The 27,863-nt window shown below is 38.0% G+C and overlaps 1 protein-coding gene across 4 annotated transcripts in view; it reads right to left on the minus strand.

Annotated features, from left to right (window-relative positions):
- The window catches only part of ACBD6 (acyl-CoA binding domain containing 6), a 230,738-nt gene extending 203,430 nt beyond the window's left edge, over positions 1-27,308 (minus strand). Inside the window, exons 1-3 of one of the 4 annotated variants that reach the window (XM_068541353.1) lie at positions 26,736-27,308; positions 20,181-20,245; positions 11,554-11,650 (exon numbers count right to left, since the gene is read on the minus strand). In XM_068541353.1, the coding sequence (XP_068397454.1) occupies positions 11,554-11,650; positions 20,181-20,245; positions 26,736-26,957 (384 nt within the window). In that variant the 5' untranslated portion in view covers positions 26,958-27,308. The remainder of the gene's footprint in view (positions 1-11,553; positions 11,651-20,180; positions 20,246-26,735) is intronic. The other 3 variants (XM_068541350.1, XM_068541352.1, XM_068541351.1) reach the window with 3 other exon arrangements.
- Positions 27,309-27,863: the final 555 nt, after the last annotated feature.

Raw genomic sequence — 27,863 nt, forward strand, 5'->3', positions numbered from 1 at the left:
TAAAGGAAGTAGTGTCATTTGAAAAGGAAATTAGAATAATCTAAGAACTACTTGGTAGATACCTTCTGTGGCATTGCCCTGCGCTAAACACTGTAGGCAGTATGGTCAGAACACAAAGATGAATCCAACATGGTCCTAGGCTTTGAGGCGCTTATAGACTAAATGTAGTACTATATAAAGGTTAGATGAAGTTCTGAGATGAGAGTTTTCATACATGAAAAAAGGTAACTGATAGAATTATCCTCCAGCATCAGGCAGCTAGAGAAAAGAAACAATTCAATACCAATACCTGATAGTCTACAAAAATTAAATGTGAATGACAAGGAAAAAAATCAAAGAAGATAACTTCCTGGTCAAAATATACATATCTGCCTAACTATTAAATATAAATTTCAAAAATGATGACTACCTTTCAGGTAAGTATACTATATGTATGAATTTATCTATTCTAATATTCAGTGAATATTTATAGGTAAAAGATAAGCAGATGATGCTGCAAAAACCACAGATGAATAATAGCAGCAAAATTTACAAAAGGCTACTTCACAGCTAGGTAACCACTTAGAACAAAAGAGAGTGTCAGTTCTCCCATCTATGCTATTTATCTTTATGGACAATACACAAATACAATACAGTGGATGCTAACCTAAGAGTCATCAGACCAGTAAGGTGAAGAAAAATAAAGTCACTAGTAAGATCCCAAGTAAACATAAAAATTTTAAAGATCTAAGGAGTTTTAAAAAGAGGCAAAAGAGTAAATGGCCAATGAGAAGCAAGGTTTTAACAATACTACTGAAACACACAGAAAGCCCTAGAAATTCCTGAGAACAAAATTCTCATTTATAATGAACTTTGCTCCCTCTGGTGGTCGCAAGAGGCTTTACTACGTGTGAGTAGAAATGGAGGTACACGGCAAAGAGGAATGAAACTGCAGGAACTATCCTGATTAACCTTCATCTGTCTGTCAGACAAATAAATGTTCAATTTACAAAGAACACTTTTTTAAAAGAAAAAAACTTAGATGTTAGTGCTATGGAGGTAGCAGTGCACAATTACAGAAACAGTTACAAGTGGATAGGTCTACTAGGAAATAGGACTGAATGAGTATATGATGTATGGGACAAAGAACTTTATAAAGTTTTATTTTATACCCTTTCATACTGTTTGAATTTCTATTTCCAGATGCCTGTATTACCTTCATTAAAATAGTATTTACTGGGCAATATAGAATATCTATATCTTTTTACAAGTTTACAATCAAAGTGTATTTCCCTTCTCATTAGAATAAAAGCCATAAACCTTATGATAGACTATCCCATGTGCTCCACCCTACCTCATCTCCTATTTCTCTACCCTGCCCCCATTCCCATATACCTATTCAGTCCTCCTAGCAGTTTCTAGAGCACAACAGGCATGATCCTGCCTTAGGGACTTGCACTGGCTATTTCCTCCATACAGAATGCTCTTCCCCAGATACCTGTACGGTTCACTCTTTCACTCCTTCATATCTATGCTCAATGTCACCTCTTCAGTGAGCCTTCCTTGACCATATCATTTAAAATTGTAACCCCCGGACTTCCCTGGTGGCGCAGTGGTTAAGAATCCACCTGCCAATGCAGGGGACACGGGTTTGAGCCCTGGTCCAGGAAGATCCCACATGCCACGGAGCAACTAAGCCCGTGCGCCACAACTACTGAGCCTGCGTGCCACAGCTACTGAAGCCTGCACACCTAGAGCCCGTGCTCCGCAACAAGAGAAGCCACCGCAACAAGAAGCCCGCGCACCACAATGAAGAGTAGCCCCCACTCGCCGCAACTAGAGAAAGCCTGCACGCAGCAGTAAAGACCCAACGCAGCCAAAAATAAATAAGTAAATTTATTTTAAAAAATAAAAAAAAATTGTAACCCCACCTCCCGTATACCGTATCCTTCTCCGCTGCTTTCTCTCCATAGCACTGATCACCTTCTCACACATTATAATATTTACTTGTTTTATTACTTATGCCTGCCAAACTGTAAACTTCCTAAGAACAGAGATGGTTCTCCTTTGTTCACTGATACATTCCCAGCCCCTAGGGCTATAACCTATACACAATAAGTGTACAATGAATGAGTAGAATGAATGAATGACTAATATCAATACTACCTTAACAGATGTCCAAAAAAAGGACAAAGTCCTCATTTTACATTTGGTTCAACATGAAACAGTAATCTATGACAGATAAACTTTAATTATATATGCAAAATACATGATATTGGTCTTTTAATAAGATCTACAAAGAGGTCATTAAATGCTTTTTTTTCTTTTTTGGCCTAATGTGTAGGACCAACAGATACCAAATAAACTCAAATTAAATCATCCTGCTATTCATACTCAAAAGCCTTTACAGAGGACTCAAAAGGAATGCTACTCATCACACTATGCACCTTGGAATAAGAATCTTCTCGAAAGACCTATGGAAATACATCAAGTATTAACTAGGAATTACAGAAAAACACTTAATTCTTTAATTTTGAAAATGTCATCTTCTAGAACTGCTAATATATTTATCAGGCTATAAAAACACATCTTTGTGTCCATGTTATCTATTTAGAAGCAAGGCAGCCACTTCAGAACAGAGTTACTTCGTGGGACAGGGCATTCACATTAAAAAGAATCTTAATCGTCCAAATGACCACAGTCAATTAGGAAGCAGTCAGGAAAAACAAGGTGACTGAGATGCAATTTTTTTCCAATTTTATCAAAGTTTTTACAAAAGTACCTTGAATATTTGTTAAAATGTCAAATTATACACTTAAGATTTGAGCATTTCACCTTACATAAATTTTACTTTAAAAAATAAAAAACATAAACAACCTGTAAACAAACAGTGAACTTGAGTTAGTAAACTTGCTTTTCACAGCAGTATAGGTTAGCAATTCTGAAACTGCTTCCTGTGTATTCTAGGTCATATAATGAGTAAATATAATGAGAATACTAGGAGCCAGGGTTCTGTTGTAGAAAGGAGTTACAAATATGGAAAGAGGGAAGACTACAATGTACTCTATAGTGTTGGGTTGGAATCAGAGGTACCAATATGAACTTGTGGTTTTTAATGTGTAAGTAAATATAAAAATACAGACATAGGATACATAGGTTAGAGAGGGTTATGTAGGTGTGTGTGTGTATATACACACATGTCTGTGTCTACAATGAATATATATCTGTGTGTATGTACATATCTGTATGCATACATATTTATGTGTGTACACATAGATATAAGTATACGTGTGTATGTATGTTAATATATACATACATTTGAGTATATGTATTTTTCAGGTATGTCTGCTGAGAGGGTCTAGAAGTAGACAGCGGTAGCAATGAACATAACCAACACCCAGACTTTGGTTTCTAAATATCATTCTCTACTGAAAGGAACCAAAGGGAAACAGCCAATTCTAGGATAAGGACAGGGAAAGTATAAGATTAGCCTGTGTAGTGAGTTGAATTGTTCCCCCCCACCCCCAAAGATATGTCCAAGTCCTAACCCCAGGTATCTGAGAATGAGACCTTATTTGGAAACAGGGTCTTTGCAGATGTCATCAAGATGAGGTACATAGTCAACTAATATTTGACAAGCAATCGAAAGGGTAGTCTCTTCAATAAATGGTGTTGGGAAAACTGGATAAGCACAGGTAGAAGAATGAAATTGGACCCTTATCTTATACTACCTATAAACATTAACCTGAAATGGGTTAAGAACATAAGCATAAAAAAAAAAATCATAAAGCTCCTAGAAGAAAACATAGGGGAAAAGCTCCTTGACACTGGTCTCGGCAATATTTTTTGGATTTGACACACAAAGCAAAAGCAACAAAAGCAAAAATTAATAAATGGGACTACATCAAACTAAAAACTTCCAAACAGCAATGGAAGCCATCAACAAAACGAAAAGATAACCTACTGAATGGGAGAAAATATTTGCAAATCACATATGTAATAAAGGATTAATATTCAAAACATATAAAGAACTCATATAACTCAACAGCAAAAAAAGAAAAAAATCCGATTTAAAAATGGGCAGAAATGAATAGACATTTTTCTGAAGAAGACATTCAAATAGCCAACAAATACATGAAAAGGTGCTTGACATCACTAATCATCAGGGAAATGCAAATCAAAACCACAGTGAAACATCACACCTGTTAGAATGGCTATCATCAAAAAGACGAGAGATAAGTGTTGGTGAGGAGGTGGAGAAAAAAAAACCCTTGTGCGATGCTAGTAGAAATGTAAATTGGGGACTTCCCTGGTGTTGCAGTGGTTAAGAATCTGCCTGCCAATGCAGGGAACATGGGTTCGAGCCCTGGTCCGGGAAGATCCCACATGCCACAGAGCAACTAAGCCCATGCTCCACAAAAACTGAGCCTGCGCTCTAGAGCCCGCAAGCCACAACTACTGAAGCCTGCGCACCTAGAGGCCGTGCTCCGCAACAAGAGAAGCCACTGCAATGAGAAGCCTGCGCACCCCAACAAAGCGTAGCCCCCGCTCGCCGCAACTAGAGAAAGCCCACGCGTGGCAATGAAGAGCCAATGCAGCCAAAAATAAATTAATTAATTAATTTTGTTTAAAAAAAGAAATGTAAACTGGTACAACCACTATGGAAAACACTATGGAGGGTTCTCAAAAACTACCATATGATCCAGCAATCTCACATCTGTGTTTATATCCAAAAGAAATGAAAACTGGATCTTGAAGAAATATCTTTACTCCCATGTCCATTGCAGCATTATTTACAATAGCCAAGATATGGAAACAACCTAAGTGTCTAGCAACAGATGAATTAATAAAGAAAGTATGATATATATATATTATTCAGCCATGAGAAAGAAGGAAATCCTACCATTTGCAACAACATGAATGGGCCTTGAAGGTATTATTCTAAGTGAAAAAAAGTCAGAGAAAGACAAATACTACGTAACATTACTTACATGTGGAACCTATAAAAGCCAAACTCATAGAAACAAAGAGTAGAATGGTTTTTACCAGGGGCCTCGGGAGTGGGGGAGAAATGGGGAAAATGTTGGTCAAAGGTACAAACTTCAAGCTATAAGATGAATAAGTTCTGGGGATCTAATGTACAGCATGGTGATTATAGTTAATAATAATGTATTATATACTTGAAAGTTACTAAAGGAGTAGATCTTTAATGTTCTCACCACAAAACAGAAATAGTAATTATGTGACATGATGGAGGTATTAGCTATGGTGGTAATCATTTTGCAATACATATGTGTCAAATCAACATACTGTACACCTTAAACTTACACAATGTTATATGTCAGTTACATCTCAATAAAGCTAGGGGAAAAAGTTAAGATGAGGTTTAAGGTGAGCCCTAAATCCAATGACTGGCTGTCCATATAAGAGAAAATAAGGGATATCTGGATACAGAGACAGAGAAGAAGGCCATGTGACGACAGAGGCAGCAACTGGAGTTATGCTGCCACAAACTAAGGACTATCTGAGGCCATCAGAAGCTGGCCGAGGTAAGGACGGATTCCTCCCTGAAGCTTCCAAAGACAGCATGGCTCTGCTAACACCTTACTTTCAGACTTCTGGTCTCCAGTACTACAAGAGAATAAATTTCTGTTGTTTTAAACTACAAAGTACTAGTTTGTGGTACTTTGTTACGGCAACCCTAGGAGACTAATACAGCCTGAAACATCTTGTGCCAGAAAGTAAGAAAGTGCTCAAAGAATGATGGAGACATATCAAAAGGACAGGGGAGCCATCCTGAATGGGCTCCCAGTGGCCAAATAATGATGGTAATTGACTATTACCCATTGAATAAAATAGAAATCTATGAGTATATATTGGTTTATATTGGGTGAGGCAATCAACCATGGGCCCTGAGTATCCCTATACATTCATGTTCAGTATGCCAGGCTCTGACCACTCTTTTTTTTTTTTTTTAAAGCTTTTTAATTTTTTTAATTAATTTATTTTATTGTATTTATTTTTGGCTGTGTTGGGTCCTCGTTGCTGTGTGTGGGCTTTCTCTAGTTGCGGCGAGCGGGGGCTACTCTTCATTGCGGTGTGCAGGCTTCTCATTGTGGTGGCTTCTCTTGTTGCGGAGCACGGGCTCTAGGCATGCAGGCTTCAGTAGTTGTGGCTCGTGGGCTCAGTAGTTGTGGCTTGCAGGCTCTAGAGCACAGGCTCAGTAGTTGTGGCGCACGGGCTTAGTTGCTCCACGGCATGTGCGATCGTCCCAGACCAGGGCTCGACCCCGTGTCCCCTGCATTGGCAGGTGGATTCTTAACCACTGGACCACCAAGGAAGCCCTCTGACCACTCTTTATCTAGGCCTTTTCTCAGGGTTGTATGTACAGTAAGCCACCTTCAGGGATGACGTCATGTCTTCCCAACCCCTGACAAATAGCAGGCTTGCTTCTACCTGCTATAAAAGTGGTGAATCCCCAAAGCTCAGTGCTCCTCCCCTATAGCACAACCCACTGCATATGCAGGAATCCATCTAGGCCCACCTGCATCATCCCTGTGGGACTTAGGGGACACAAGAAACTGATGCAAATCAAATGAAGCTCATGCAGTTTGCCATGCCATGAATAATAAAGTCCTTTGGCTCAGACCCAGGAGCCTCTGCCAGCATCTAAGAAACAGTAACAGGCTAACTTATTAGCTTGCAAGTAGGGTACAATCCTACACCTTTCACAGTTCTTGAAAATGAACAAATAAATAGGGGAGAAGGGAAAGCCCACCCTTACAGTGGAATGCCAAATAATAAATGCAGAAGAAATGATGGAGTTAGAAAATCATTAATGGATGTTAAAACTAGTCAGTGAAATCTGATTAGGAAAAGGATATATACATAGTCTCGAAGTATCTCCCCACAAATTACTCATTAATTACAAAGGGAGAAAAAGGAAAGTTTCAGTAGAGAAATCTGGCAGACACCACCTTAAGCGAGTGATCAATGTTAACAACCAATTTTGGGGTAAACAGACATCATGTATGTCCTGGTATAATGCACTGAGAAGACTTCTGTGGTATTCCTCTTAAAAACGTATGATCTAAATCTACTCATGAGAAAACAAATAAATTGAGGGGCATTCTACAAAATAACTGGCCTATACTCTTCAAAAATATCACAGTCAAGAGAGAAAAAGAAAGGCTGAGAAACCATTCCAGATTAAAGGAGACTAAAGAGACATGACAACTAGATGCAATGTATGATCCTGGACTGGATGATGGATCAGAATTTTAAAAAATAACTATGAAAGACATATTTTAGATAAATGATAAACCTGAATATGAACTATGGATTTGACAGTAATATTGAATCAATGTTAAAATTCCTGATTTTGAGAAAAGAGAATTGTACATTATTGGTAGGAATGTAAATTGCTATAGCCATTATGAGAAGCAGTATGGAGGTTCTTCAAAAAATTAAAAACAGAACTCCCAAATGATCCAGCAATCTCACCTCTGGGTATATATCTAAAGGAAATGAAATCAGGATATCAAAGGGATATCTGCCCTCTCATGTTTTTAGCATTATTCACAATAGCCAATATATGGAAACAACCTATGTGTCCATGTATGGATGAATGCATAAACAAGATGTAGTGTGTGTGTGTGTGTGTGTGTGTGTGTGTGTGTGTGTGTGTGTGTGTGTGTGTGTGTGTGTGTGTGTGTGTGTGTATACGAAGGAAATCCTACCATTATGACAACATGGATGAACCTGGAGGACATTATGCTAAGTGAAATAAGCCAGACAGAGAAAGACAAGTATTATATGATCTCATATATAGAATCTAAAAAAATTAAAAAGTGAAATTCTTAGAAGCAGAGACTACAATGTTGTTTACCAATGGCTAAGGGAAATAGCGAGATATTGGTCAAATGGTACAAAGTTGCAGTTATGCAGGATGAATAAGTCTAGAGATCTAATGTACAGGCATGATGACTACAGTTAATAATACTGTATTGAATACTGGAAATACACTAAGAGAGTAAACCTCAGGTGTTTTCATCACACACACATAGAGAAAAGGTGACTATGAGAGGAGATGTTATATTAGTTAGCTTGACTAACTAATCATTTCACTATGTATATATACATCAAATCATATTATACACCTTAAATATACATTTACAATTTTTATATTAAAAGAAATATGTATACACACACATATCTACACACATACACACATGCACGCATGCCCTGTAGTAACTCTTGAGCCCAGGGTTCTGGAAAAAAAAGAATTTCAAAAGAATTCATGACACCAAAAAAAAAAAAAAATTTACCAATTTTGATAACTGCAGTATAGTAACATGTTGAAGTAGTAAAGGGACATGATGTCTATAACTTTTAGTTCAAAAATAATAATAAAATAATTCAGAAAAAACTTATTTATATGTAGTATGTATGTATTTATGAGTAAACAGAGAAAGAATGTTAAAACAAATGTAAAAAAAAACTGATGTAACTAGACAAAGGCCATGCAGAAGTGTCTTGTACTATTCTTGAAACTTTAAAAAAGTTACATCCAGTATACATTAGTTAATAATAATGTACTATTATTAGTTACTAATAAGTACACTAATTAATAATAATGTATCGTATACATGAAATTTGCTTAGAGAGTAGATCTCAAGTGTTCTCACCACACACACACACATAAAACCATGATAAATATGGGAGGTGAGGGATATATTAATTAGTTTGACTGTGATAATCATTTCACAAGATATATACCAAACATCAAAACATCACATTGTATACCTTAAATATATATAATTTTTATTTGTTAAAAATAATAGAAATAAAAGTAAATTATACCAAAATAAAAACTCACCCTCTCTGCCTCCCTCCCAAAAAACTATGTAAGTAAAAGCAAAAGAATTGCCTTGATTATATTAGACATTCAACAGTACATTCTTGAGAAAGACGAAACAAAACACAAAACAGGCAAAGGGTTACATTTTAAAGCACTATTCATTTTATACTTCAAGGTACCACGTAGCTTTGATTTAAAAAGTAACTATCTTGGGCTTCCCTGGTGGCACAGTGGTTAAGAATCCCCTGCCAATGTAGGGGGACACGGGTTTGAGCCCTGGTCCAGGAAGATCCCACATGCCGCAGAGCAACTACGCCCGTGTGCCACAACTACTGAGCCTGTGCTCTAGAGCCCGTGAGCCACAACTACTGAGCCCACACGCCACAACTGCTGAAGCCCGCACGCCTAGAGACCATGTTCCTCAACAAGAGAAGCCACTGCAATGAGAAGCCCGCACACAGCAACAAAGAGTAGTCCCTCTCACCACAACTAGAGAAAGCCCGCATGCAGCAGCAAAGACCCAACGCAGCCAAAAATAAAATAAAATTTTAAAATAATAAATTTAAAATAAATAAATAAATATCTTTACTTGAATTTTCCATACACTTAAGTTTACATGCTTTTCTTAATACACATAATGTCAGCTATAGAACAGATAGCAGAGTGATTAGGGGTGGGGATCTGGACTCGTATACGCATAGGTCCAAATGCTGGCAACACCATTCATCAGCTGACTAATGTTAGAAAAGTTACTAAGCCTCTCTGTGCCTGAATTTTCTCTTTTTTAAAATACAGACAATAATAGTTCCTAATTCTTAAAATTCTTATAAAGATTTCAAAGGGCAATACATGCAAAGAACTTAACACACTCAACATGAGAGTTATTATTTCATCATTTATAGAAACAAATATCAAAAGAAAATGGTTCTTTTAACCTAAAAGATAATGAACCAAATACCAAATCTCTTGAGATTGAGATTATGACCTGCCCATACCAATCAAAAACAAGGGGGAAAAAAAGCTATGAGTCAAAGGGACCAGCTCAGAAAGTTTAAGCTAAAAATTAAAATGTAAATGAAACATACAGTTCCTCTTTACAACTAGATTATGATGTTAACATATTTTTAGAACAATGTAGTAAAGAATCATTTTTACTTGAAAGTATCTTTGTCCAATGAAGATGTTGAAAGAAAAGAAAAAAAAGAAAGAAAGTATCTTTGGTTCTGCTTAGTTTACTCAAGTTTTACAAGTTCAATAGGTAAAATTTAGATATTTTTAAAAACATCTGTAATGCCTGTTTGGGTTTCCCTAAGGAAGAACTACCTAACTACATGGACTGTGCATTTGTAAGAGTCATAGTTAACGGAATTTTACTTAGTAATTAAAGTATTGAAGGTTAAGAAATCATAAATTCTGTCATTTAACAGAAGTTATCAACTCAAATGCCTACATAAGCCAGGCATCAGAAACAGTCAAGTATAAGTCAATAGGGAAGAACTGAGACCACAGTGGCTGGACCTGAAGAGTAAGGACTCACTTAAGGGCAAGCAATTTCAAGTCTTGTTTTTGTTTTTTTTAAATATCGTGCCACAGAGAGATCAGCTCGGTGCTTTGTGACCACCTAGAGGGGTGGGATAGGGAGGGTGGGAGGAGACACAATAGGGAGGAGATATGGGGATATATGTATATGTATAGCTGATTCACTTTGTTATACAGCAGAAACTAACACATCATTGTAAAGCAATTATACTCCAATAAAGATGTTAATAAATAAATAAATATCATGCCATTTGTGTTCAGGCTGAGTTCAGCTCAGAGGTGCACCTGTTTTTACCACTGAATTTCAGAGTTTAAGTTCTTAGGAGGACCTTTATGGTATATGTCTGTATGCAAACTTGACGTTCTATAAAAGATATTAATAAAAAGGAATGTTTCTGAGAATGAATACTCATGCACATCAAAAACATCAGGAAATGTTTCAATGATTTCCGAAAGGCAGTCGTATCATTAGAGATTTCCTAACTTGGTTACCTCTCCCCCTTTGTACTCATAATTAAGATATACTTTTATATGTCATAACATATAAATCTTTAAGATTCCTTACAACTCTGACACTTTAAGATTCCATCACTGGTGGAATAAAATTCCCTTCATACTGGTAATAAATATGTAACAATGTAATAACTGCCCCCAAAGTCCAAAGTAATCTGTTCTTCCACTGGATACCCTAGCATTCACATTATTATTGTTTTATACTGTTACTCTATTTTTGATATGTTTTATATTCTATAAGGTACTTTACATAATGGCAGAAAGCATGTCATTCATATTTTATCCCTATCAACAAGCATTTTGTACTTTCATAGAAAGTGCTCATTAAAAAAAAAAAAACCTTCCATTTCTCAAGATAATAATATGATCTCAAGCTAAACTCTTTCAAATTCTGAAATGAATTGAGTTTTCACACGATTGAAATTACAATTATGCTTTTAAAAATTCTCTACAATTCAGAGAAGTTCTCAGTATCAGTAGCTGATAATGGTAACATATAAGCAATAGTATTTTTAGATAAATACTGCAATACCTTTATAATCTTTTGATTTGAGAAAATAAAACTTTAAGGATGTTATTTAAGCCTAAAGCTTAGTTTTAAACATTTATTTGAGAGAAAGATAATACGTTTTTGGAAAATATTATTTACAATTAGGTCTTACCTGAGGATTCCAACTTGGATCTAATTTTTTAACTACGGCAATGTACTCCTGCATTGCTCGGCTGGGGCTTGAATCACCAAGTGCTTTCCATGCTTCCCTAAAGTAGAGAATATCCAAAATGACCTGTCATTAACTATGTAAGGAACACAAACAGTATATTTCTTCTTTTTGTTATTAAAAAAAGGCACACACGTTTTAAGCGTCAGGAGATACAGATATAATAAGCCATACATGAGAAGCTTTCTCTTTTTGCATTTCATTGGTCCACAGCAATACAGACCTTATCACCCCACCTAAGCAGCCCTTTTAGATATTTTTTTTCCTAATCACCCTCCCCCATGAAATTTTTAAATTACACATATATTGCACATCTGTTGAATTTTGGAAGACAACACACTATTGTAATATCTAAGATTTTAAAACTCCCCCAAACCCAAATTTCAAACCCCTGTTGAGAATGTACGGTCTATAAACAATAGGAGTAGTTCCCACCTTACCAATTAACTGTGTTTGTGGCATTTCAGTAATATATTAACCGTTCGTCACACAAAACGATATTCTGTGGGAAATGCTTCAAACTTCTTATTTTAAGATGTGAGAAATATACCTCCCCTTCTGCTGTTATCTCACCTCTAAGCTGCTAGTAGTGGATCCTGAGGCTTTGGGCAGGGACATCAAAAGCGAGGGGAGGGTTTTTTGGTTCAAGATGGTGGAGCAGAAGGACGTGTGCTCACTCCCTCTTGCGAGAGCACCAGAATCACAACCAACTGCTGAACAATCATCAACAGGAAGACACTGGAACTCACCAAAAAAGACACCCCACATCCAAAGACAAAGAGAAGCCACAATGAGATGATACAAGGGGCGCAATCACAATACAATCAAATCCCATAAGTGCTGGGTGGATGACTCACAAACTGGAGAACAATTATACTACAGAAGTCCACCCACTGGAGTGAAGGTTCTGAGCCCCACGTCAGGCTTCCCAACCTGGGGGTATGGCAACGGGAGGAGGAATTCCCAGAAAATCAGACTCTGAAGGCTAGTGGGATTTGACTGCAGGACTTCAACAGGACTGGGGGAAACAGAGACTCCACTCTTGGAGGGCACACACAAAGTAGTGTGCACATCGGGACCCAGGAGAAGGAGCAGTGACCCCATAGGAGACTGAACCAGACCTACCTGCTAGTGTTGGAGGGTCTCCTGCAGAGGCAGGGGGTGGCTGTGGCTCACTGTGAGGACAAGGACACTGGCAGCAGAAGTTCTGGGAAGTACTCCCTGGCGTGAGCCCTCCCAGAGTCTGCCATTAGCCCCACCAAAGAGCCTGAGTAGGCTCCAGTGTTGGGTCGCCTCAGGCCAAACAACCAACAGGGAGGGAACCCAGCCCCACCCATCAGCAGACAAACGGATTAAAGTCTTACTGAGCTCTGCCCACCAGAGCAACAGTCAGCTCTACCCACCACCAGTCCCTCCCATCAGGAGATGTGCACAAGCCTCTGAGATAGCCTCATCCACCAGAGGGCAGACAGCAGAAGCAAGAACTACAATCCTGCAGCCTGTGCAACAAAAACCACATTCACAAAAAGATAGACAAGATGAAAAGGCAGAGGGCTACGTACCAGATGAAGGAAAAAGATGAAACCCTAGAAAAACAACTAAATGAAGTGGAGATAGGCAACCTTCCAGAAAAAGAATTCAGAATAATGATAGTGAAGATGATACAGGACCTCGGAAAAAGAATGGAGGCAAAGATCGAGAAGATGCAAGATATGTTTAACAAAGACCTAGAAGAATTAAGGAACAAACAAACAGAGATGACCAATACAATAACTGAAATGAAAACTACACTAGAAGGAATCAAAAGCAGAATAACCGAGGAAGAAGAATGGATTAGTGACCTGGAAGACAGAATGGTGGAATTCACTGCTGCAGAACAGAATAAAGACAAAAGAATGAAAAGAAATGAAGACAGCCTAAGAGACCGCTGGGACAACATTAAACGCAACAACATTCGCATTATAGGGGACCAAGAAGGAGTCCCCTAACATGGGAAAGGAAATAGCCACCCAAGTCCAGGAAGCACAGAGAGTCCCATACAGGATAAACCCAAGGAGAAACACGGTGAGACACAGAATAATCAAACCGGCAAAAATTAAAGACAAGGAAAAACTATTGAAAGCAGCAAGGGAAAAACGACAAATAACATACAAGGGAACTCCCATAAGGTTAACAGCTGATTTCTCAGCAGAAACTCTCCAAGCCAGCAGGGAGTGGCATGAAATATTTAAAGTGATGAAAGGGAAGAACCTACAACCAAGATTACTCTACCCGGCAAGGATTTCATTCAGATTCGATGGAGAAATCAAAAGCTTTACAGACAAGCAAAAGCTAAGAGAATTCAGCACCACCAAACCAGCTTTACAACAAATGCTAAAGGAATTTCTCTAAGTGGGAAACACAAGAGAAGAAAAGGACCTACAAAAACAAACCCAAAACAATTAAGAAAATGGTAATAGGAACATAAATATCGATAACTACCTTAAATGTAAATGGATTATATGTTCCAACCAAAAGACATAGACTGGTTGAATGGATACAAAAATAAGACCCGTATATATGCTGTCTACAAGAGACCCACTTCAGACCTAGGGACACATACAGACTGAAAGTGAGGGGATGGAAAAAGATATTCCATGCAAATGGAAATCAAAAGAAAGCTGGAGTAGCAATTCTCGTATCATATAAAACAGACTTTAAAATAAAGAATGTTACAAGAGACAAGGAAGGACACTACATAATGATCAAGGGATCAATCCAAGGAGAAGATACAACAATTGTAAATATATATGCACCCAACATAGGAGCACCTCAATACACAAGGCAACTGCTAACAGCTATAAAAGAGGAAATCGACAGTAACACAATAACAGTGGGGGACTTTAACACCTCACTTACGCCAATGGACAGATAATCCAAACAGAAAATTAATAAGGAAATACAAGCTTTAAATGACACAATAGACCAGATATATTTAATTGATATTTATAGGACATTCCATCCAAAACAGCAGATGACACTTTCTTCTCAAGTGCACACAGAACATTCTCCAGGACAGATCACATCTTGGGTCACAAATCAAGCCTCAGTTATTTAAGAACACTGAAATCATATCAAGCATCTTTTCTGACCACAACACTATGAGACCGGAAATCAATTACAGGGAAAAAACGTAAAAAACACAAATACATGGAGGCTAAACAACAGATTACTAAATAACCAAGAGATCACTGAAGAAATCAAAGAGGAAATAAAAAACTACCTAGAGACAAATGACAATGAAAACATGACGATCCAAAACCTATGGGATGCAGCAAAAGCAGTTCTAAGAGGGACGTTTACAGCAACACAATCCTACCTAAAGAAACAACAAACATCTCAAATAAACAATCTAACTCTACACGTAAAACAACTAGAGAAAGAAGAACAAACAAAACCCAAAGTTAGTAGAAGGAAAGAAATCATAACGATCAGAGCAGAAATAAATGAAATAGAAACAAAGAAAACAATAGCAAAGATCAATAAAACTAAAAGCTGGTTCTTTGAGAAGATAAACAAAATTGATAAACCATTAGCCAGACTCATCAAGAAAAAGAGGGAGAGGACTCAAATCAATAAAATTAGAAATGAAAAAGGAGAAGTTACAACAGACACCGCAGAAATGCAAAGCATCCTAAAAGACTACTACAAGCAACTCTATGCCAATAAACTGGACAACCTGGAAGAAATGGACAAATTCTTAGAAAAGTATAACCTTCCAAGACTGAAGCAGGAAGAAATAGAAAATATGAATAGACCAATCATAAGTAATGAAATTGAAACTGTGATAAAAAATCTTCCAACAAACAAAAGTCCAGGACCAGATGGCTTCACAGATGAATTCTATCAAACATTTAGAGAAGAGCTAACACCCATCCTTCTCAAACTCTTCCAAAAAACTGCAGAGGAAGGAAAACTCCCAAACTCATTCTATGACGCCACCATCACCCTGATACCAAAACCAGACAAAGATACTACAAAAAAAGAAAATTACAGACCTATATCACTGATGAATATAGATGCAAATATCCTCAACAAAATACTAGCAAACAGAATCCAACAACACATTAAAAGGATCATACACCATGATCAAGTGGAATTTATCCCAGGGATGCAAGGATTCCTCAATATACGCAAATCAATCAATGTGATATACCATATTAACAAACTGAAGAAGAAAAACCATATGATCATCTCAATAGATGCAGAAAAAGCTTTTGACAGAACTCAACACCCATTTATGATAAAAACTCTCCAGAAAGTGGGCATAGAGGGAACCTACCTCAACATAATAAAGACCATATATGACAAACCTACAGCAAACATCATTCTCAATGGTGAAAAACTGAAAGCATTTCCTCTAAGATCAGAAACAAGACAAGGATGTCCACTCTCACCACTATTATTCAACACAGTTTTCGCCTAGCCACAGCAATCAGAGAAGAAAAAGAAATAAAAGGAATACGAATTGGAAAAGAAGAAGTAAAACTGTCACTGTTTGCAGATGACATGATACTATACATAGAGAATCCTAAAGATGCCACCAGAAAACTACTACAGCTAATCAATGAATTTGGTAAAGTTGCAGGATACAAAATTAATGCACAGGAATCTCTTCCATTCCTATACACTAACAATGAAAGATCAGAAAAAGAAATTAAGGAAACACTCCCATTTACCACTGCAACAAAAAGAATAAAATACCTAGGATTAAACCTACCTAGGGAGATAAAAGACCTGTAGGCAGAAAACTATAAGACACTGATGAAAGAAATGAAAGATGATACCAACAGATGGAGAGATCTACCATGTTCTTGGACTGGAAGAATCAATATTGTGAAAATGACTATACTACCCAAAGCAATCTACAGATTCAATGCAATCCCTATCAAATTACCACTGGCATTTTTCATGGAACTAGAACAAAAAATCTTAAAATTTGTATGGAGACACAAAAGACCCCGAATAGCCAAAGCGGTCTTGAGGGAAAAAAACGGAGCTGGAGGAATCAGACTCCCTGACTTCAGACTATACTACAAAGCTACAGTAATCAAGACAATATGGTACTGGCACAAAAACAGAAACACAGATCAATGGAACAAGATAGAAAGCCCAGAGATAAACCCACGCACCTATGGTCAAGTAATCTATGACAAAGGAGGCAAGGATATACAATGGAGAAAAGACAGTCTCTTCAATAAGTGGTGCTGGGAAAACTGGACAGCTACATGTAAAAGAATGAAATTAGAACACTCCCTAACATCATACACAAAAATAAACTCAAAATGGATTAGAGACCTAAATGTAAGACCAGACACTTTAAAACTCTCAGAGGAAAACACAGAAAGAACACTCTTTGACATAAATCACAGCAAGATCTTTTTTGATCCACCTCCTAGAGTAATGGAAATAAAAACAAAAATAAACAAATGGGACCTAATGAAACTTAGAAGCTTTTGCACAGGCAAGGGAACTACAAACAAGATGAAAAGAGAACTATCAGAATGGGAGAAAATATTTGCAAACTAATCAACGGACAAAGGATTAATCTCCAAAATATATAAACAGCTCACGCAGCTCAATATTAAAAAAACAAACAACCCAATCCAAAAATGGGCAGAAGACCTAAATAGACATTTCTCCAAAGAAGACATACAGATGGCCAGGAAGCACATGAAAAGCTGCTCAACATCACTAATTATTAGAGAAATACAAATCAAAACTACAATGAGGTATCACCTCACACCAGTTAGAATGGGCATCGTCAGAAAATCTACAAACAACAAATGCTGGAGAGGGTGTGGAGAAAAGGGAACCCTCTTGCACTGTTGGTGGGAATGTAAATTGATACAGCCACTATGGAGAACAGTATGGTGGTCCCTTAAAAAACTAAAAATAGAATTACCATGTGATCCAGCAATCCCACTACTGGGCATATACCCAGAGAAATCCATAATTCAAAAAGACACATGCACCCCAATGTTCATTGCAGCACTATTTACAATAGCCAGGTCATGGAAGCAACCTAAATGCCCATCGACAGACGAATGGATAAAGAAGATGTGGTACATATATACAATGGAATATTACTCAGCCATAAAACGGAACGAAATTGGGTCATTTGTAGAGACGTGGATGGATCCAGGGACTGTCATACAGAGTGAAGTAAGTCAGGAAGAGAAAAACAAATATCGTATATTAACGCATATATATATAACCTAGAAAAATGGTACAGATGAACCGGTTTGCAGGGCAGAAATTGAGACAAAGATGTAGAGAAGAAACGTATGGACACCAAGGGGGGAAAGTGGTGGGGGAGGGGTGGTGGTGGTGTGATGAATTGGGAGATTGGAATTGACATATATACACTAATATGTATAAAATAGATAACTAATAAGAACCTGCGGTATAAAAAAATAAATAAAATTCAAAAACAACAAAAGCGAGGGGAGGTGAAGACAGAGATAAGAATACAATGAATAAGAAGGTAGGGACTTCCTGCAGTTTAATACCAAGAGCAATATTTTAGTCCTGAGCCCCCTTCTGCGTTTTCCTTTTCTTCTTTTTTGCCAGTTGCTAGGACAGGCCTCCTTCTTGGCTTTTCCTTGCCAATTCTTTCTACCTCCAACCGGGAAGTACAGCCACTGATCTACTGTAAAACAGAACTCAGTCTCACAGTTTTCTCACTACCTGCCTGCTCCTATGATAAACAGAACATCTTTCTGAGGTTTTCTAAATTTATTTTTGCAGAAATCTCTTGAAAGTTACTTGTATACATCATAACACTTTACCCCAAATGTATCAGCCAAATATATATTCTTTAAAGTGAAGAAACTTAATATCAGTACTATTAAATAAATGTATATAGACCGTATTCAGATTTCCCTGACTTCCCCAAAAGGTTCTTTATAGCTTTCTTCTCCCAGATGAGGAGCCAATCAACATTTACACATAGCACTGAGTTTCATGTATCTTTAGCCTTTTTTGTCTTCCATGATATTGCTATTTTTTAAGAGTCTGAACCAGCTGTTTTATAAAATATCTTTCAATTTGCATTTGTCTGATTGTTTCCTCACCTACAGAGTGTTCTTGCCAAAAATGATTAATCATGATTAGAATCAGGTTAAATATTTGGCAAGAGTAACATATAGGTGACATGTTGTTTACAATTCATCACATGACAGCAGTTTGTCCCATCATGATAGGAGTCAGGACTTAGTAAAAGCAGTATCTCCAGGTTTCCTCTTTGTAATTAATAAGTAAACTGTGGATCAGATTGTGTGAATATTGTTCCTGAGTAGTTTTTCATCTAATGATTTTAACATCCATTGATGATTCTTGACTGAATTATTATTATAGTGGTTGTAAAGTCTAAACTTTTAAAAATTACTAAAAACAGTGAGATAACAGGCAAACTTGGGGAAAAAAATAATGGTGAATTATAATTCTTAAACTAAAACAAAAAACTCACAATAAAATTTACATCAGGTATTCTCTACAACAGTAATAAAATGCCAGTCAGAGAACTATTCGTTATCATCAGAAAAGAAAACCTGCACCAGAATGAAAATCAAAGCACTGCTTCCTTCACTGAGAATGTCTTACACAAAAAAAAGTCAGCTGAACTAAACAGTTGTGCTTAATGACATTATTATTTGCATTCGGGTTCAAGCTCTACATCTCCTCACAGCTGAGTAACAAACATTTCCTAGACAGGCAACTTGTCCAGGGGACCACATTGTGAAATACGTTTCTTCTCTCTACAACCATATTTCATCTTTTCTTTTTAACCCCTACTCTCTCTACTTTTAATTCCAGGGCTGATGCTCCAAAGTCCTTCCTTCTATAACTAAGGTTCCCTATTGTATGCAATTTCTCTCTTTTCACTTAGACAAGGTAAGAGGAAATAAGGCCTCAAATGATAAGAGGTAATCTTTGAATTATAAGTAAAAAAAATCTAGGAGGGCATAATCTTTTTATGTATTCAGGAAAGAAGTAGACTCCGTATCTATTTTTTCCCCCTTCTGCCCAACAGGGTATTATACGCACTTCTACACCATGGTGTGGGTGGGCAAGGAACAGAAGGGCACTAGAAATGAGCAGATAAAGTTGGGAAGGGGAGAAGAGTAAAAATTGGGGATTTACCCTGCTCTTCTACCTTCCCATCCTCCTGGCCTTCTTCCAAAGATCCCTCCAGATGGGAGAAGTGGTGACCCATTAGGGGCTGTATGACAGGGAAGGAAAATTCCAGCCAATAGCTCTTTTGGTCCCTCTCTAAGAAGCAATTCATATGTAAGGAATGTGTGTCTGTTGTGAACTACTTATATACCAACATCATGGCATAAGAACCCTTTAGGAGATTTATCTAAAATCGGATTCTTTTAATCTCTCTCCCAACTGCCTATCATTAGCACAGTCTACAGCAGAAAGAGATTAATAGAAAACTAATTCTTTAATCTGCTCACTACTTTCTAACTCCTGAACACCTAAGCCATTTACAACAACCACATTAGATCCCAAGAATTTCTTACCATTTTTGCTTTCCTTCAAAGTCAAAGAAGCTTGGTTTAGGAGTATTGCAATTTCCAACTTTGACCTAAATCAAGCGGGAGAGGGGTAAAATCAAGAACTTATTTTTCAAAGAAATGTCAGAGAAACTTCTAATTTTTAAATCTAGTAACTTTGTAACTATAGGTTAAACTTCGTAACTATAGGTTAGAAAATATCTGCATCATATAAAATAACAAAATTTAACATGCTTTGCAAAAGCAAACCAAAAAAACTTTAAATACAGGCTGCTTTGGCTTACTGCATAAAACAACTGTTATCTAACAGTGTAATACATTAAAAAAAATTTTTTTTTAAAAGGGTGACAAACAGTGCATTCCTAAATTAGTCGACAAATTATATATATAAAACAAATTATAAATATAGATTATGCAATCCTTATTACCATTTGTAATGTAGAAGAATTTTTAAACATGCAATAAACAAGCTTTAAAGTACAGTTTATCAGAATTCATCATACCGTCTGTCTGTGTTGATTCTCATAACACTATCAGCATTTTATCTCTCTCAAATTCCAGGATAAAGCACACTATTTTTGACGTGCCCTATTATGAAACTAGTCAATATAAATTTAGATGCTAAAAGCCACACACAAAAATTTTCAAGGTTTCTCAATAACATAAATTCTATTTATTCCACAATAATCTTCTCTTGTTTGTGGTCAATACTTATTTTCAATCCTCAAACACTTGTAGTTAAATTACACAGTAATTATTTTCATTGTGAATAAGCATAAGTGAAATTCACACAAGTGTCGAATTCACTACACAGCTGGATTCCCACTGCGAGCAGTAATCTCTCTTTCTGATGAACCATCACAGCACTTACTCTGTATCTCTCTGATGGCACTTTTCACTTTTACCTTGTGTTAGCAAGGTTTGTGTAGTCTCATCTTGCTATTAGAATATAGCCTCTAAGAAACCATTCTTAAGTCGCTCATTGCACATAACATAGTGTCTAATTTAAGGCAGTTAAAAAAAAAAGTTTGTTGCATATAGAATGAATACATTAGGCATGTGTTCAACAAAATACCTATTTTCCCTAAAGCTAAATACCACAATCTGGACCCCACCTACTTCTCAAAGACTTTCCCACTACCTCCTTCTACTCTTACACACTTGCGTTCTGCTAAAATCAAACTGATGGTCTACTCACTAACCAGACTGATCTATACAACTGCATTTAGAATTTTTATTCTATTTTGCTCATGTTATTTCCCTCACCTAAAAAGACTCCTCTTCTCTCAGCTTTTCAAAATGCTAAATCTCCTTGCAGTCCCACTCAAGGTTCAAATTCTAAGAACCCTTTCCATCTACAATGATCCCATCCATCTCTGATTTCCTAACAACCATCATCTCTATCATTTGCTTAGCCATTAATCACATGGCCCTCTGGCTGTTATTAAAATGTACATTTACACAGGGGCAGCCCTGTTATGATGGGACGGGGGAAGAAATGATGAAAGAGCAGGAGCTGCTTTTCTTGAACAATCACCATAAACCAAAAGTTACACATATGTTATGTCAAATGAGCCACACAACAATCCTGTTAGGCTTGCTATTACAAATTCATTCTATAAAAAGCTCACACATGAGTAAATCTTGAATTAGGAGTCAAGACTTGACTCCAGGACCGGCAGACACCAAAGTCCAATATTACTCTTCTATACAACACTCTGTTTTATATGCCACATAGAATCTAGGCTTCAGTTCTGGCATCTCTAAAATCACTTGAACCACTGTGTTAGAAATATGAAATGAGATAAACTACTAGGCATCATAAAAATAGCAGTTATTACTATTTGTGTTTTTTTATCCAGACAACAGCCAGTGGCAGAAACAAATACCAGTATCTATCCTTCCTTTCTCCTATGGTAATAGAAGCCTCAGCCGGACACGTGGTCATTGAGCTGAACATTACATGTGGCCATGCAACTTCTGCCCAGGTTCAGGGGGCTGGATGTATGTGAAAGTGATATAAATATCTTCCTTAAAAGGAAAGGGGGGCTTGTTCTTCCCTTTCCCTCTGCCCTGGCTAGAACATGCGTATGGTGAGCCATCTCTGGCCATGGGAAGAGAATCTTAGGGCAGCAGTTCACAAACCTTTTGGTCTCATAATCCCTTTACACTCTTAGAAACTGAGCCCCCCAAAGAGCTTTTGTTTATGTGGGTTATATCTATCAATATTTACCAGATTAGAAATGAAAAGAAATTTTAAAATATGTATTAATTCATTTAAAAATAATAAACTCATTACATGTTAACATAAATAAAAAAATTTTATGAAAAATATATATCTTAAAGCAAAAAAAATTTAGTGAGAAAAGTGACAGTGTTTTACATTTTGCAAATCTCTTTACTGTCTGCCTTAATAGAAGGCAGGTGTATTCTACTTCTGCATTCAATCTATTGCAGTATATGCTGTTTTGGTTGAAGTAAATGAAGAAAATTCAACTTCACACAGATATGCTGTTAGAAAAGTATTTTAGTAGCATTTTCAGATAATTGTGGATACTCGCCTTTGATATCACACCAAAACTAAACAAGTGGCAGTTTCTTTAGGGTTAATTGCAATGTAGAATCTGAAGTGATACCAACAAATTTTTCACACTGTTACATTAAAATCCATTGGTCTGACCTGCACTTTCAATGTATCTTTTATCCACACATAATGTGTAACCTCACTCCCTGAAATATTTGAAAACACAGTTCACTGAGTTACGCAGATCTTCCAAATGTCACAATTCATTATACGTACAATACCGGAAGTTCACAATCATTAAAACCTCCACTAATCTTATCAAAAATGTTTTTCAGTATTAGGAAGCTGTCAAGATCGGGTGGCAGATACAGATTTTCCAAACTTAATTTTCACTCGAAGGCTCAAATGTTGTCACTGGCAACAAATACTGTCAGTTGTTTTCCTTGAAGTGACAGGCTGACTTCACTCATTTTCAAGAAACTGTATGCCAAATGCTCAAATCTGAATAAGCATAGTTTATCAGTGAGTTGCTCTGTTAAGTAAAAATCATGTTTCATGTGGGTAGCTCAACTTGCAACCAAAAATTACACAGGTGTTTTTCCTCAAAACAACCAACATAATTCAGTATGCAGGAGAAGTATTTTGTGTGTACCCCCATTTCATCACACACAATATTAAAAAGATATGTACTCAAGAGTTAATACTGAATAAAAATCAGTAATCTTCACTGCTTCATCAAAGACATTTTAAAGTGAAACTGGCCTTTTTTTTTGTTTTAACTCAGAGTACATAGTGGTTAAAAAAAAACAACTACTAGTACAGTCTGCTGCCACTGCCTTGATTCATGCTAACACATCAGCAGTTTTATCTGCCATGACAGCACAGAAAAAAGGCAAATACAAGCATATCTCGTTTTACTGCACTTTGCTTCATTGTGCTTTGCAGACACTGCGTTTTTCACAAATTAAAGGTTTGTGGACACCCTGTATCAAGCAAGTCTATCGGCACCATTTTTCCAATAGCATGTGCTCACTTCATGTCCCTGGGTTACATTTTGCTAATTCTCCCAATATTTCAAACCCTCCACTAGCGAAAAGATTATGAGTCACTGAAGGCTCAGATGATGGTTAGCATTTTTTAGCAATAAAGTATTTTTTAATTGAGGTATATACATTTTTTAGACATAACACTTTTGCACACTTAATGGACTACAGTATAGTATAAATATAACTTTTATATGCATTGGGAAACCAAAACATTCACGTGACTCACTTTATTGTGCTATTTGCTTTATTGCAGTGGTCTACAACTGAACCCTTGATATCTCTGACGTATGCCTGTAGTGTCTTGGTATTATTATGAAAATAGTTTTGACTTTATATTCTGTGAAAGTCTGAGGGATTATCAGGGGACCATAGTTTGAGAACTGCTGCCTTGAGGGATGGCTGAACTACAAGACAGACAAAGACTAAGCCCCTGGATGATCACATGAAACAGAAGCACCCTATCAGCCCTAGATCACCTACCTCCAGACCATTATGTGAGATGAAAATAAAAGTTCAGCAGCTGACCCTGTATCCTCACTGATACAGAAGCTTCTGTATTCCCAAATTCAAAGAATAGTTCTGGATCCAGAAAGACTGGGAAAATAAAACTACAGGATTTTAGGACATCGTGAGTAAGTTTCCAAATCAGGGATGATGACTCCTAAGCTATGAAACAGTTATAAAATGCAGCACTTTAACAGAGCATCATCTAAACTCTGTTCTCTCTGATATATATATGATGTATCAAGTGCCCCTGAAACAGAATATTTCAACAAAGTTTGCCAATGGTAAATGCCAGTGAATCAAGTGTACCCAGGTTAAAGTAGGAGGACATGCTGAGTATCCCCAATTGTGCTAGTGCTGAAGGTTCCTCAACAGGAGCTTGAAATTTTCATTGTCTTCTAGTTTCACAGGTGTCAATTAGTTATCTTTTGCTGGGAGAGTGCAGGCTAATGCATGGAGGACCAAACAAACCCTGTTAATTGGTGTGATCTTTCTGAAACTACACTAAAAGATAATTGTGCAGCCATAGGCTTATCCGAGACTAAAAGAGCTATTATGTTATGTTAGGGCTCTGCCTGAGAAAATAAGGTTCACATCTCAGCTTATTTTCAGCCTCTTCCTGCTGACAAAATAGAGTGCTATTTGGAATAGAAAATGTAATTATTTTATGATAAAGGTTGATTTTATGAGAAATGTAATTATTTTATGAGAAATTCTGATCCACCATACAGGAATTATATTGGACTTTCAACTTTGTTATTCTATCAAAGATGCTATTTTTAATACTGCCACAGAATTCTGATAAAAACAAAATATTTAGAAGAGATTGATAAACACTGTGTGCCCTAACATATCTAAGTAAGCATAATCTTATTCTCCAATAACAAGGAATTTTATTTCCAGAAACAGAATATCTCTAACCACACTGATGTCAACAGGGTGGGGAACACACGCCTCTTCCAGACTATCTGGGTGAAGTATACTTGAGACAGAGTGGCTGCCAGCTGACAGGTGACTATAGTTCACTGATGACTTGAATATCAGATATTTAATAATGATGATGCTAATATCAATAAAGATATGTCATAGAAAGAAAAACAATGTTTTTAGGAAATCTGGAGAAAATTAGTCTTATACTGCCCAGAGAATCATCAGTCAGCCATGTTACTGGTCCAAGCGCAATGCTCAATAAATTCTTGTTAAATAACTGGAAGTCTCGTTTTAATGTTATTAGGACAGGATAAATGACCAAAGAGAAAACAGATATCCAGGACTTTTGCGTGAAAACAAATTCTGAGGCCAATTCAGGCGTATTTTCATTCAACACTATAATTTATACCATTTGTTCCTACCAGCTATATCTCTCAGGTCACTTTAACTGATATTCATCAATCTTCAAAAGAAGATTCATCTCTACTTAGTATATTCAGTTTAAGAATACAGAGGGACCCCACAACTTTTTTTTTTTTTAAAGAATACAGGGGAAAACAGATACCAAGAGGCATAAAATGGGCTGTTATCCAGAACTTCATTCCTTCCAGTGTTCCAAAGAGCTGGAGTTTTCCTGAACTGTTATTTAACTCTCGTGAGCGATTTTTCACATGTTTAAATCTAAACACCTCAAGTAACTTTGTCTCTTGATGGCAAGCGTCATGATGCTTTTGCTTCTCTGCATCCCCCACAGGCATAACACCCAAGTGTTTTGCCATAAAAGATGCTGAACAAGTATTTGTCGATTATGATAAAGCAATTATTTTTCTAACCCAATTACTCTTTGAGGATAAATTAAAGATGTCTCATATGACATTATTATTATTATTTCCATACTTCCAGGTAATCTTTGGAGTCTTAGAGTCAGGAGCTACAATCTGGTTCTAGTTCTGTATGACCCTAGGCAAGTTATCTACTCTCTCCGATTTCTCTATTCCTAAGAGAAGGGCATTATTTCATCTGGTGTTTTCTAGCTCTAAAATTTTTATAACTGTATCTAACACAAGCATATTCAGCCAAAACATAAGTCTAAGACATTTAGGGTTAAAAAAAAAAATCACAATAATAAAAGTAGTAATATTTTATTTTGCATCGCATCACCCTCTTTATTACAATCATATTATTCTCAGAAACTTTTTTTTAACATTACTACGTTTACTTGCAAACGACCCTCTGGCAAGAGCGAATGATAAATCTTGTTTTGTAAATGTTCTGAAGCTGGTGAAAACGTAAGTGCAAGGCCACTGAGCAAGTCAGAGAAGACACAGAAAAACTGTCATTCAAGGTCAGCTAAATATCACTCCTAGGATAGCAGACAGGTCCTTTCCATGTCCAGAATGATGCAAATCCTTAGCAGATGATTAAAAAACAACACACACACACATACAAACTTCATTACACCTAGCCACTAACCAAGCACGTCTACTACCTGTTTTTTGGAGGAAAGAGAAGGCCTGTGGTCGCTCTCCCGCATCCACCCCTTCCCTGCGACTTTACCTGCTTGTACCGGGCATACAGGTACAAGAGCTGCTCCCTGCTGGCCCCTTGAACCAGGCCTCGGAAGTGCGCGGCAGCCTTCTCAAACAGCTCTGTCAGGCTCTTGGACGCCTCGGTCTCCGGGCTCTGAAGGGATTCCACATCCACGGAGTCGTCCCCCGAGCTCAGCTCTCCGCCGCTGTAGCCCGTAGTGGCTCCCGCAGGCAGGAATGGCGAAGCCATGTGACCGCCTGTCTTCTTCAGACGGGGTGTGACGCCGGCTTGGGGGCCTGGCCCACCAGTCTCCGTCTTGAGCCCGAGCTCAAGTCGGACCCAATCTCACTTACTCGCGCTCCTCGCTTAACTCTGCCTCCCTCTCTCCCCCTGCCCTCCCTGGGCGTGCGTAGCGGGCTCCGCCACCCTCTGCAGCTCTCCCCCGCTGCCCGGTCTCTTCCGGCTACCCCTGGCTAACAGCGCGCTCGGGATAGGCCGGGTCCGTCCAACGGCGCGGCGGGGGTCGGCCAGAAGCGGCAGGAAGTCCTGGAGGGAGGGAGGCGGGGCGGCGTGAGCGCGGGGCGGCGTGAGCGCGGGGCGGCGTGAGCGCGGGGCGGCGTGAGCGCGGGGCGGCGTGAGCGCGGGGCGGCGTGAGCGCGGGGCGGCGTGAGCGCGGGGCGGCGTGAGCGGCAGAGCACGCGCTCGGAGCTACGGCCGGTGGCCTCTTTCGCACTGGGCGGGGGAAGCGTGGGTGGCCCTTCGTTGGGCACCGCTCCTATGTTGCGGGACTCATGCGACCGCGCTGGGGGTACGCTGCTTGGAGAAACTGTCCTCAGTCATTGAGGTGTCTGTTAATCGTTTCGTTGAAAATACTAGGCCATCGGGGGTGGAGGAAGGAGGCCGTCTATTTGGTAGTGTAGCGATAGAAGCGGAGTCGTGGGAAACTTGGAGCTGAGGACGAAGGTTCCGCCTGCGCCCGCCTCCCAAGGTTATGTGTCCCGAGCGCCCCACATGGGCCTCGGATACCTGCATCCGTTGCTGGAGAGTTTGGTTCTAACTTGAATAGTGAATGAAAATTTGGGAGATGGGGCCTTCAGCGCCCAAATTGTGTGATTGGTCCAATCTCTCCGTGTCTTGCTTTGCATGCGTGCGTGA

This window comes from Eschrichtius robustus, chromosome 3 (assembly GCF_028021215.1).
Source record: "Eschrichtius robustus isolate mEscRob2 chromosome 3, mEscRob2.pri, whole genome shotgun sequence".
In the NCBI taxonomy this organism is placed as follows: Eukaryota; Metazoa; Chordata; class Mammalia; order Artiodactyla; family Eschrichtiidae; genus Eschrichtius; species Eschrichtius robustus.